Raw genomic sequence first — 13,638 nt, 5'->3', positions numbered from 1 at the left:
AAAAAAAATCAACTCCTAAGCAATTGTGGAATTTGAAAAACGTTGCAGTCACATTCACAGACAGGTCAGAGCGATCAGATCAGCAACAACGCAGGTTTTTCAGTCTCCCCAGGGGAACATGCAGAACGATGCGTGCACAGACCAGGTAGGGGAGGGAGGAGAGGGGTGGAGACGAGGAAAGAGGGGGTGGAAAAACGAAAAAGCTGATGCACAAAATGGAGGGAGAGCTTTTTTGTCTCTTTTTGAAATAGTGGACGTAAACAGAAAACAACCCAGGCAACTTGTAAAATCTACAGCTTTGCCAGTAGCCCCCTGGCAAAATAAAGGGCGTTTTTTCCCCATCTCCCAAGTTTCAACCTGACATAGTTTGAGACACTAAAGAAAGTTTTCAGACTTTGGAAGGAAACGTGACTTTTATTAATCCCTGCACCCCTTCCTCCCCAACCATCCCCCCCCTTGGTAGATATTTTCCTTCCTATTTGATAACATTTGAGGCATTTTGAAATCGAAAAGACAACGCGATGGATGTCGTGACAGAGAGGGAGTATCATACAGTATATGCATCACTGAAAGGCAATTCTTCAAGGAGGACATTTCCTTTTAAAAAAAAAATAATAACAACAAGACAGCAAACTAGTTTATACAGTACTATACGCCAAAAAAAAAGGGTAAAAGAATTAACAATTCATAAATAAAAGACAGGTCCCAGACCTGTTATTTGTGAACCATTTTCTTAAATAGGTGCATTATGTAAATCTTATGTACAACAAAATCACTTTGCATAACCACTGCAAGGACACGGGGGGAGGTGAAAATCATATTGGTTTTGGTTTTCTTCTCTTGAGATTTTTGTACGTTTGATTTTTCTGGAGCAAAACTGGTGAAAGAGGAGTTCTGACTGGATTGCTGCCAGCCAAGGAAACCCAGGTAAATAATGACAAATGAATATATTTTCTTTTTCTCCACATGGCATAAAACACAAAGGCAAATAAAATCCACAAAGGTGGTATTTTTTTTTTCCTCTTTATAATCCTCTTGCTGCTACAAAGTCTTTTTGTTTTGTGGGGTTTTTTTTCCTTTTTCAATTTAAATTGTCTTGATTCTGAAATCACAAAGCTGAAAGAATCTGGCTGGGTCCAGGCTTGCCCCGTCCCCCCGACACACACAACACCACTCCTCTATCCCACAACCACGACTCCTACCACCAAGTCCCAGGACTCACTGCTCTACAGGAATTAGCCAAAAGTTATTTTTCATGTTTCTGTTTGTTTTAAAAATCTTTTCCTTCTCGGGAGAAGTAAAAGAGTCAGAGGAAGGGAGAGTTCACCATGCTTCAGTGTAGCGGACGTCCACTTCTTTCAGATTGGGTAGTTTAGCCTGTGGGGAGGTAAGAAAGGTTAGAATTAATGACTGGAGGGCAGGACTTAGGGAAAAAAAATCCTGGAAAATCTGTACAGTCAGGAAACTGGGAGGATTGATCTCTGGGCCACAGAAACTGCAGGGAGATGTGCTACAACCTCAACCCTGCAGAGAGCCAGCGCTGAGCTCAGCAGGGAGCTGAAGCACACAGGTGTTCATGAAGGAACAAGGTGCTGAACCTTTACTTTACACAAGACTAAGTCCCACCTGCAGTGGCTCCATTCAAACCCACACACCAGCCAGCAGGCCCAGATCGTGGGGAGAGCTTTCTTTTATATATATATATATGTGTGTGTGTTTATATATATTTTATTTTATTTTTTTACACAAAATGCTCAGCAAAATTTCTTTGTCAAACTCTAGCCATGAAGGCTCCACACTAAGTAATCACTTGATTTTTCCTTCAATTTATTAAAAGCATTTGGAGGGGGTTAGCAGCCTTTGGTGTCTTTGCAGTCTCCTTTCCATAACTCCACTGCATTTGGACACGATGCTCCCAAGTTACCCCATGAGAGGCAGGTGGGAATCAGCTGTTTGCACCATTCCTACTTGTCTATCCCATTTCCATGCTCTGACTGTAATTGTATGGCTAATTCTCTCAAAACAAACAAACACTTTTAATTAGACTAGGGCATAATTGAGGAGTTGGAAGTTTCTAGGAGTCATTATTACCTCACTCCTTGATTTATGTGCATGCATATTTTGATAAGAGCTAGTCATAATCCTACAGACACTGCCAGCAAATAATTTTTCAGTTAGGCAATAGTGACTTCAGTAGTGGGTGTTTATTTATTGTCTGGTTCAGCCTGCCTGGTACATATGTGGGTGTCTGTGTGTGTGCAAGCGTGTTCAGTGGGGTGGGGGATGGAGTGGAGAGGAAATGTCATCACTGGCTTGTGCCCCAAATGCTCTCGGGGACCAAGAGGAGAAGAAGGAAAGATTTGTATCAAAAATATGTTCTTTGAAGTCTGAGCTGTTCTCCACAGACCTACAACCATGTGCCCCAGGGAAAGAAACTGTTACACTCCCTTTGAACACACACAGGGCTCTACAAAAATGGCCACTAAGATAAATCCCAGTGAAAGAGGTGAGAGGGGAAAAAGTGACGCACACCTGTTTTCTCAGCTTTTTTAATTCTCTGCAATCATCAGGACTTTGCTCACAGCCAGTCCTGCTGTTTGCCCTGGCAAGTCACTTTCTTGTGTTGCTGCTAAGGACTGTTAATGCAATTCCTGAGCAGAGGGAACCAGTTTGGAAAATATGAGTTTCAGTCTGGAGTCAGTGGCAAAGGGGCTCAGAAGCAGGGGTAGGGCTGGTGGAGCCTTTTGGTAGATTCAATTTTGGAGCCCTGGGCCAACCTCAGCATTGACCTTGATTGTCTGCAAATGCCTGGGGCCTGATACAAGCTCCATTGTGTGAACCCATCTGCAAGACAGCTGTTAATTCCAAGGACTTCTTCTTTGCATATACAATTGTGACACAAGTTTTGAAAACTTAATCTTGAAAAATCCATGCTAGCAGCATTGCAACCGAGTCCCTGAGGGAGCCCTGGCTCCACAGCCAGACCTGCAGATACATTTTGCAGAGAATTTTGAAAGCAGGGCAGTTTCAGGACTTGCCTCAAGTTCGAAACTCAACCCAAGGTTGTGACCTTTTTGAATAAACCTGGCACAATCAAAGCTTTCAACACACAAGATGACATAATGTAGTTTCATCTTGAGTGCTTGGGTTTTTGAGGTAAGGCTTTGGGAGATGCAACTCACACATCAGAGAGAAGACAAAGTCCAAGTTAAGTCACAAAAGCCAACGCATCTCAGGCAGTCTTTGTCTGCAACCACCTGGGGCTGTTCCCCTCCCACAGCTGCATTCTAGTTCACACACTTTTGCCAAAGTGGTTGTAAATTCACAGTACAAATGGCAACACCAGACACCCTACATGTCACACTGGGGAACTGAGAAACTGTGCAGGTGTTTCTGTCAAAAGCTCACATCCAGTCCAAGAGGTGTCCAGATAAACTTGCACCTTCCTTAACATGCTTTTAATTCTCTCTTTGCATTCTGAATCAAAGCTCTGTAATGCTGTTCACACACGCTGCTTTTGGTCTTGGAACAGCACAGGGGGCAGCTCTGGAGGTGTGCACTAGGTTTTACCTCTCTGTGTATCCTCACTGGAAGCAACCAATATGCTTCCATTTATGAAACCTTTATTATTGATAGCACTGGCAGAGAGATGCTGTTTCAGATTCCATCAGATACTCACCCATTCAGCATACCACATGTTTCCTGAGTCCATCAAAGCCTCTCAGAACAACGTTTTCAGTCATTATCTCCCCAAAATAATCCACTTTGCCCTCTTCAGATTACTTCCTTGCTACCCACACCATGCAGCCAGTTCTCTCTGCACTAGGCACTGATAACACCATGTACTTGCTAAATCTGCAAGGCCTTCCAGGCCAGCTACTTCTCATCTTTAGTGAATGCCATTCAGAAATAAATACCTTGAGATCTTCGTAGGTATCTGCTGAAAGTTTGGTGCTGTTCATATTTAAACTACACAGGCTCTTCATGGCTAGAAGAGAAAACACACAGATTATTTGTGATCATGCTGCATCTTCTTAAAACATCAAGCTTACAGCAGGCCAAAGCATCAACAAGACATGACTATGTGCAGCATTCTCAGGAAAAAGCTGAATAGTGTAAAATATAGAAGTACGAATGGATCAAAAGCTGTTTGGGCCCCCATCCAGGAAAAAGTCCCTATTTAGGAAGGGCCATTAAGCATATGCTTAAGTCAGCTGACTTCAAAGGAGTTCAGGCAACTTCTCATAACCAGCTTCCTGCACATTATTCTGAGCAGTGCCCGTTCTCAGCGCCCTGCACGGTGCACGCAGGGGCCACACTGATCTAGCAGTGCCCCCTTCTCCCCTTCCTCTCCCCCCCCCACTTGCCATTTTAGGCTCCAGTACTTAACAGAATAGTTTCCTCAGATAAGCCACAGCTACTGGCCTGTCTGGCATGTCTGTGTAGGATCAAGCCTATTAAAGGAGCCCTTTAAACCCAGTAGCTGAGGGTTCTCATCCACTGCTGGGTGTAGGAAAAGGTCTCACCATGGCATGGTGAGCAGCCTTGGTGCTCAAGGGGGCCCTGAATGCTGCTTTGGTGGCCCCACTCTGCTTTGCCTTGCCCAAGTTAGAAACAGCGAGGGTTTCACCTCCCCAAAACAGAAGGAACAAAAAATGCCAGTGAGAGTCCAAAGCCAGCTGTGCAGGGCTGCTAAACTCACTAATAAGCTGGCACATGGCTCTGCAATGTTCCCCTCCTGCACCGTAAGGCCAGACCCCCACCCAGAAGGGACATCCCACAGATGCGTGAAAAAAAGCTGGGAAGTCCAAGGACAACAGGTCACCATGATGAGATCCAGACAAGTGCCATCAGTAGAGTCAGAGGCAAGAGCTGGAGCAGGGTCTGGGACAGCAAAGCCCACATCCAAGACCACTCTGTCAGCAGGCTCAGGTCATCATCCTGCTGCCCCTGCCTGCAGCTAAATGGGACAGTGGAGCGGGCAGGGACATGAAACCCAAAGATAACCAGGGCCTGTCCTAAATCCCTGCAGAAGCAGCGGGGTGACAGCCAAGAAGTCCATCTTCTGTCTGAACCCAGATTAATTCCTCCCCACCCACACCATTTTCCTTCCTAGCTTCTTTTGGCCACTCACAGCTCAGTGCCAGCAGCCCAGCGTCCGTGACGGGCGTCTCGCAGAGGTTGAGCACCTGCAGCATGGTCAGGTGTTCCGACAGGAGCCGCAGCCCCGCGTCTCCGAACTGTGGGGCACAGAACAAACTTGATTGCAACCAACGTATCAACATCAAGCACCAATGAAACAAGGTGTGCAGAGGAGCCCTCAGAGCCACACTCCAGCTGTTTACCACCATTATCAACTGACAGGAGGGAAAGAAAATAGTTTTATCCCTCTTTTGCAGACGGGGAAGAGAAAAGCTAAACGGTTTGTGTGCACTGAACCACAGGCCACCATTCCATCAGAATGCTTCTGAAGCCTGGACTTTGTATGAGAGAGCTCCCACCCAGGCTACACAAGATGGTTACAGCAGTCTCAGCCAGTTCCCAACCACATCAGAAAAAAAAAAAAGCATGATGCAAGTGGTATTAATTAGCTATTTTGGTCACAAGAACAATGTACTATTGATTGGTAATTGTTCTATTGACACACTTCGTTTCTGCTGTTTCTGAAGTCTAGATTAATGGAAACCAGGATATCAGAAAACTAAATGGAACACAAAGTGGTTTGGTTTATTCTTTAAATATAAAAGAAAAAACCACAAGCAAAAAACCACCACAAAACACCACACAAAAAGCAGGCTCTTTATCCACTGGAATAAAACTCATTTTGAGTAAGAAGCATCAAAATTTTCAAATCTGGAAGTTACACTGTTAGGACAAATCTGGAGCAGATACAAGGCAGCCTTAAAACAAGCAAAGCAATCAGAGTCCACTCCATATTGCCCATACAAAAAGAGGAAATTTCTGGGATACAAAAGTAATTAGGAAAACAAGATATTTACATGATGTTTGAGTGAAAAAAAAACAACTCTGCTTTTTGGGGCTGTACTGAGAACAATCATATTTTCAGCAAGCACTACAAATAGGTGCTAAGAGAAAATGGCAAAACCTATTCTGTGGAGAACCTGAGAGACCAAAACCAGCAGGGAAATGCAATAAAAAGATCTAATTTTAAAAGCTCTTTCAATTAAAGCTGAGTAACTTTATTGAGATAACTCGGCCTCTTTTTGCTTACAAAATTGGCACATTATCCTTATAGTTCCCCTCTATTTTACTCATTACTTAAGTTTCTTTTTCTTGTTGTTTTTAAAGAAATTCTGGTTGATCAGCATTCAGGGCAGTTCAGTGCCTACACTGCACAGATGATGTTTTGTTTGACCAGATGAGCTGCACAGCATCATATTTTTCACCCTAAATGGGTGTAAGCATAAGCACTTCTCAGATGAACAGCAGCACATGTTTTGCAAAGCAGTATCAACATTGCCTAACTGGAGTGCTAAACCCAAGGCAGCAGCAACCCTTTTATAACTAAAAATAAAGTATTTTTTAAAAAGAAAAATAAAAACCAGCCTCCGAGATGAGCCAGACCACAAAAAGGCCCTAAAAAAACAGCGTGGGGACAAACCCATTCTAAGCAAGCCTCTTCGTAGAATGGTTAAGGTTGGAAGAGACTTTAAAGACCATCAGGTTCCAACCTCCCTGCTATGAGCAGGGACACCTTCCACCAGACCAGGCTGCACAAGCCTCATCCAACCTGACCTTGAACACCTCCAGTGAGGGGCCATCAATAACCCCCCTGGGCAACCTATTCCAGTGCTTTCCTACCCTCATAGTGAAGAATTTCTTCCTGACGTCTGACCTAAATCTCCCTTCTTTCAGTTTAAAACCACTACCCCATACCCTATCACTGCCCTCTCTGGTGAAAAGCTCCTCCCAGCACTGGAAGGTGCTGTAAGGTCTCCCTGGAGCCTTCTCTTCTCCAGGCTGAACAGCCCCAGCTCTCACAGCCTGTCTTCACACACACTTCTTACACTGACGCAATGTGAAATCTCAGAATTAGTCAGCACTGGTTCCTGCTCTGAGTTTCAGCCTGCAAAGCACTTACCTGAGTTGACCACAGGTTCAGCTGCTTGAGTGAAGGCAGTTTAATGAGGTGCTCAGCACAAGCACTTGTCACGTTGGTAAAGGCCAGGCTGAGGTTTTCCAGATTTCCAAAAGATCCCGAGCTTAGCAAGCGGGCCAGGTCTGCATCCTGGAATCAAACAACATATTGATAAGGAGGATTCCTGACTCCTCAGCCTGCAGTCTTCTGCAGTGCTGTCACTGATACTGTTAACCAGCAAGAGTTGCACAATTACACCACTTGTTTACAGTAACAGGGAACCACACAGAGAAGTTTCTGTTTGTTTGGCAAGCAGCTGGGCTCTTGTGGCAGCATTGCTTCACACACCCTGGGAAAACCATATCCAGACATTACAACAAAAATTTTCTTTGCATGTGTATCCTTATGAGACACGAAGGCTTCAGTGTCAGAACAAATGTCAAAGATGGGTCTGTGAACTTAATGAAGATTTCACTGCAAGTTCTAGATCCCAGCTGTGTTCAGGGCTGTTACCTGGCCTCAGTGAAGTTACTCTGGGTTTACACTAGACTCAACTGCAACTGTTTCTCTTTCAGACTTTCACATCTAAGATCCAGAACCGGACATTGTAAAGTCTGCATTTTTAATGCAACATTCTGTCTCCCAATCTACCATCAGATCCTACCGTAAATTCCAGCTCTGCACACCACTACAAATGTGCCAGTTGGATGCTTGTACTGGCATTGGAAACTTCTGCACAGACCCAAGAGCAGAAATGTGCCCTTACTTGTGTAAACTCCAGTTGTGTTGACAGAGCAAGTGGAATGGCTCCCCTCTCGACCTACCAAAACCACTGTGCCACATGGCAAACATAAATCTAATGCTTAAATATGGAAAGACAAAGCTTGTTTTTCTATTGACGTGATTAACTTACTGTGGACTTGGATGGCAGTGTTAATCTTGTAGGACCACCTTTTCTTTGCTGTAAGAGAGAGGATATTTTGGTCAAACAAGCTGACACTCCACAGCTCAGACCAGCTGAAGTATTGCAAGCTCTTCACTACAGCAAACCCTGTTCTGATTTCAAAGCTCCCTGCCAGCCCTTCCACCTCTTCCCTGCTATTTCTGCACTGATAGATTTTTTTCTCAGTGTGCTAGATGCTCGCCTGTTGCTACCCAGGGGACATCCACTAACCACAGCTAGTGGCCCTCGTGCCATAGGCCAGCACTTTGTCTGATTCAGCCTGCTATTATTTGGTTACTTTCACTTCAAAGGAAACAGCCTTAAAATGCTGGACTAAGACAGTGAAGAGGGTGAGACTGTGGAGCTGATCATTTATTTGACTTCAAAAAAGCAAATGAATCTGCCTTTGTAGGCTGGGAGCAGGGGTCAAGGAAGACAAATATAAATGTGAAGGAGGGAAGAGGAAGATTGTGGGCATGTTTGCTCCGGTGAAGAAGTGTTAAGGAGAGCAGATCTATCTGTAGATCCTGTCTTTAAAATCAGGAAAACATTTTTCTCATAGGCTCTAGTTGTGAGAACTGAAGACCACCTCAGTGAGATGTGGTGAATGTCAAAACATTCAGAAATGCTGGCCAGCACTAGAACCATTTGCTACTCATATGTCAAAAGGTGGCAGAATTTGACAAGCTGACTTGTAAGATCTTAGGACAGCAGGATTTCACCTTCATTCTTTCACACAGATTCTAAGCAGGTTATTGAATATAATTCATGAACATAGTATGGGATTAAGACACATCAATAAATATCAGGCAGCATATTTATCCACAGTAAAATCTTCCAAATACTGTTCCCATCCTATCGTTAACTGGGAATTTCACACCCTGCTTGTCTGTCTTTTGTATCTCCATTTCTGGAGAGTACAGACCACAAGGTGCTGTGGCAATACTGCATGCAGGGTGACATACCAGCTCTTTTAACTCCCTCTGCCTGTCACACAGCTGTTCATACATTCTCTTTCCCACGTCTGTGCTTTCCAGGGTAGAGATGATCTGGAGCTGGGTGTCATTATTATCAATGATGTTGTATTCCAGCATCAAACACAAAATCTAGCAACAGAATGAAAGAAGAGTGGTCACTGCAAAGCTAACATTATGTTTCTTTCACATATTACAGTGGGCATGCTAGACTGAATTACTGGGTAAGGTTTTAAAGCAGACATTAGCAACATTTACTGACCTTCCAAGGCAAGAAACCAATTTTTTATTTGCAAAAAATGAACTCTTATCTCTGAAAGTCAGCCTATCTATCCTGTCTTCCATTAGTATTCATTCCTTCTGACTGAGGTGCAATTATTTTGCATCAGTCCTGCAATTTGGCTTCATGCCACAGCCCTCTTCAGAATAGGTACAGATCCAGGATTTCCCAGCTACACCAGCTGGACTGCAGATTGCAGACTTGGGACAGGACACAAGAGCCAAGCAGTTCCCTAAGTGCTGCATCTTCTGTCCCCAAACACTGGGGTTTCTGTGCTAGCAGAATGCATGGGAAGTGTATCCAATCTACAAGGCAGGATAGGGAAAGGTCAGAGAGGCTCCAAGAGCAGATGATCCTGGGAGCAAGCTGCTGTGGCCAGGACACCCTCCATCTCACAGGGAACACATCTGACTCACCCCTGGGCCAAGGGTTGCCAGGAGCAGGTGAAACATCAGGGGATGATTCCGGTGGGTTTCATGGGTGTAGGGCACAAGCTGTCCCCTCCATGCTGCCTTCAATTTTCAGTTACATACCATCCCATTGCAATTAAAATGCAAACTTCTTATTCCCTCCATAATTTTAATTATTTTTATTGAAAAAAAAGAAACAACAACACTGCCAAGCAACATTCTATTCAAATTTATGCAGCACACTCTTCTATTTCCTGGATTAAATTAACATGCACAGATCTAAGTCAATGAAAAATTGCAGCTCCTTCCACCTATTTAGCCACTCTCTATTTCCACTTAAATTATATGATAATATTTATCTAGAGACTTCTATATAGAAACCCAGAAACATACATATAAACTATCAGTGAAACAAAAATAACCAATCATAAGTACATAAAAATGTGTATTAATGCAAGTAAACAAGGTTTTGTGAAGGCACTTATTGTACACTGTTCATTTTGCAGGTGGCAAGACAAGCCCCAGGCATTTAGTCATGGAAAAAACTTGCGGTTCCAAATTCTGACCCCTTGCCACAGCCTGTATCTTCACAGGCATTTATTTCCCATCTTAGCCTCTCCAACTCAATCGTAGCAAACAATCTCTCTCTCCAAAACTGTTTGCACCCACCTTTCCTGTCATCCCCACTCCCACCTACAGAACAACAATCAATTCCACTTAATGAAGAGAAACACAACCGCTCACTGCTGGTGTTTTGTGCCACACAAACCTGAACTTCCCTAGTTCCACTGGGTGTAACTCTGGGAAAGACAGTGAAACCAAATCTGAATACTATTTGTAAACTTAAATGACTACTTATGTGTAGGGCTTACCTCTACCATCGTCTGGTTTCCTCTCAAAGCCAGTAGCATGCAAGGTCCTAATTTATTTTCAGCCAGTGAGAGCAGGAACTTCTTAGTTTTATAACAGGATCCCATTAAAATATGAACCTATTCAAGAAACAGGGCTAAAATTAGAGGTACAAGCCTAAGAAACACATATACCTCTGGAAGGGACATTGTTACACAGTCAAACAAATAAAAGTATTTGCAACACACCTAAAGAAAAGGAGGCCCTCCTGATGACTATGGTTGCAGTCTCTTCACACGTTTATTGTTGATTGGAAGTGACTTTTTGAAAAAGGTGATGCCTAGTGAACTCTGAGGGAGCAGATAGGTTTTCTCCAGAAAGGAGCTCAGCTGACAGCCCAGAGGCCTGATATAAGCTCCCCAGGAAACATCAGAGCAGCTGTGCAACTGCCCCCATCCCTAGAAACAAGCTGAACCGAGCCCCAGGGGAACTACAGGAGATTCTGCTTTTGCATCTGTTTGTGGTTCAGTTTCCCTGGAAATGCCAGATGGTAAGCAAGGGCTGTATGGCTGGATTGTCTAGGTAAAAGGCAGTGGTGCTGGCAATCTGCTGGCTGAACACTAGCCTTGGTTAAGGAGTGGTGACAAAGTCACCTGTTCAGGAGGAACAGAAAGGAGGTGACTAGGAAAGGAGGAAGTGCCTTAAGAAAATCCAGCAGTCCTGAGCCCTAAGTCGATACAAGTTCATGTGCTTCCTTGCTCCGTTTTCCTCGAAAGGGAAGAAATGCTGAGAACACTGCCTGAATAAGACTTCTGTAAGTCCACTAACTGACAAAAAAGTCCTGCACTCTCTCCTATCTGCAGAAAGCAACGGATGATATGACATAGTAATACCTATGGCAGAAATGCAAAGCCACTCGTACAAATCAAATACAAGTCTTTTCTCACAAAACAGGCTGGCAATATTCTTTCCCATTTAAAAGCCCTAGCAATTAGCTGCAGAGAATTTTGGGCTCTTGTTTTATGGCCCAGATGGCTGATTCACCACCTTGCTGGCAGAGCACTATGTGAGAATTTCTAGTTTCCAATGACCTGGAACAGCAAGAGCTCCATTATGTAGAGTCAACATCAGTACAACTCTACAATAAGCTTGTAATTACATTCTGTGGTCCCCCTGGTTCCTGGCATTGCTTTGGCTATGTTCAGTACTGCTGAAAATATTGCAACCATGCTACGATGCAGTCAATTCCATGCAGATCCTGTGCTACCTTGCAATTCTTCTTCCTCATGGCTTCAGTACCAGCAAGGCCTTTAGAAAAACACAAGATCTTTTTTTTTAAGTATCCATCAGCTCAGATGGCCTTTAAAAACAGTAAGCATCAAGCCAAAAAGGATTTCTTTTCATGCAGTTATTGTTAAGCTTTTTAGGAGGTTTTCTTGAGACATGGGAAATACTGACACTATTGCTAATGTAGGGTCCATCTCAGAACAGGATGTTTTTCAAACTTTATGGTTAGTCATTAGCAGCTCTTTAAGTATTTATCAATATCCTTGCAAAGGGCACAGTGTACTGCATATTAATGTGTGTTAGCATTGTGTTTTCTCAAGCACACCACCTCCTGACACTCATAAATATCTTGTTCCACAAAAGCTCTTAGAGAAATTATATAGTCCTGAAGAAATTTTCTTTTCAGACTTAAGAGACATAGAATCAGCAAAGAGGGATGAAACCTTTTGTTAACAATCTTTGCCCATTCTCTGTTTCAATGCTATCTGACTCATCTGAATTTAAGAGTATAAACAGGCTCGGATCTTTATTCCAAAATGTTCATCTTACTTGCTAAATGGAGAATTAATACACAGTGAGACCTATGTGACTTGACCCAGGTTGCACAGGAAGACAGTGTCAGCATCAGTGATTAAAACCTGTTATTTTCTGTCTAGTCCTTCTCAGGGTTACAAAAGAAATAACTGCAGGAAATGCTGGTTTCTAATTAAACCTCCCACAATAGTTTAATTGGGCAGAGAAACTTTAACACATTTTTATATTTATCTATTCATCCTTTGATTAATTCCATCTTACTGATGTTTCTAAATTCCAGGGTAGCCCTATATGAAAACTACAGGCATGGATGAGCAGAGCCGTCTGTCTCCCCTGTTTGTCCTTATTCTCTGAGAGTTTTTATACAGATTCACAAACAAATGTATTTATAAATACAAAAATACATATGTGCATGTGCAACACATGTATATACATGCATGGTTTTGTGCATTACATTACCAGTGAAAAAACAAGCCAAAGTTCCAAAAGAGAATGCTAACATGTTAACCAAACTGTAACTGCAAGGAAGTTAAATGGATTTGGTGATAAAAAGATTCAGATTTCCTCATGAACACTTGTGGTTTAGAGAATGCTGGGTTTGATAATTTTTTGACAAAAGAAAGTAAATCTTGTTATTTTCAGCTACTCATTAGCTACTTCACTGCAAAGAGCTTGCTAAACTCACATTATTGCAGACACATACCATACTGGCAAACAGCTCTCCATCATCATCACATGCCACTCCTCCAGGGCTGTAGAGCTGGAACCAGCCGTCTTTACCAGCCCTCACACTCAGCAAACATGAGTGGACCTGCCAAAAGTGAAGACATTGGGAAGGTTACAGTTCCTGCCAATAATCATCAGCATCTCTCATGCTTGGCCAAAAGAAGTAACTCTGCAAAACCAAGGACTGATGGAAATTTCATGGTTCATATTCCAATCTACAGAGCTGCAAGCCAGTCTCCACTCACAGAATCCATTTTTTCAGTACAGACAAGGAGGGAAGCTGTAACATTGCTAATTGCAAGGCCTTTTTATTCTCTTTACACAAATCAAACATAAAATGGCTCTAATCTTGAACAGTTCCTTTCACTTGGAAAAAAAACAACCAACGACAAAACAAAAGAGACTCAATTTTCTGGGTTTCTGACTTTTCCCCCCACCCTCCTAGCACGTGTGCCTATACTTCTGATGTGACCTGCATACCAAATACAGTGGCTGATGGCTTGCTTATTCCAATCATTAAAAATCCCTATTATTCC

The 13,638-nt window shown here is 43.1% G+C and overlaps 1 protein-coding gene across 1 annotated transcript in view; it reads right to left on the bottom strand.

The window, feature by feature from the left end:
• Positions 1 to 1,069: 1,069 nt before the first annotated feature.
• The window catches only part of CMIP (c-Maf inducing protein), a 68,796-nt gene continuing 56,227 nt past the window's right edge, over positions 1,070 to 13,638 (bottom strand). The window contains exons 13-20 of the mRNA XM_010006194.1: positions 13,062 to 13,187; positions 10,579 to 10,695; positions 9,008 to 9,148; positions 8,013 to 8,060; positions 7,103 to 7,249; positions 5,135 to 5,240; positions 3,918 to 3,988; positions 1,070 to 1,377 (exon numbers count right to left, since the gene is read on the bottom strand). Coding sequence (XP_010004496.1) covers positions 1,324 to 1,377; positions 3,918 to 3,988; positions 5,135 to 5,240; positions 7,103 to 7,249; positions 8,013 to 8,060; positions 9,008 to 9,148; positions 10,579 to 10,695; positions 13,062 to 13,187 — 810 coding nt within the window. The 3' untranslated portion in view covers positions 1,070 to 1,323. The remainder of the gene's footprint in view (positions 1,378 to 3,917; positions 3,989 to 5,134; positions 5,241 to 7,102; positions 7,250 to 8,012; positions 8,061 to 9,007; positions 9,149 to 10,578; positions 10,696 to 13,061; positions 13,188 to 13,638) is intronic.

This window comes from Chaetura pelagica, unplaced genomic scaffold, assembly GCF_000747805.2.
Source record: "Chaetura pelagica isolate M959 unplaced genomic scaffold, ChaPel_1.0 scaffold139, whole genome shotgun sequence".
Taxonomy (NCBI): domain Eukaryota; kingdom Metazoa; phylum Chordata; class Aves; order Apodiformes; family Apodidae; genus Chaetura; species Chaetura pelagica.
The sequence above is the reverse complement of the archived record's forward strand: the minus strand, read 5'-3'. Positions and strand labels throughout refer to the sequence as shown.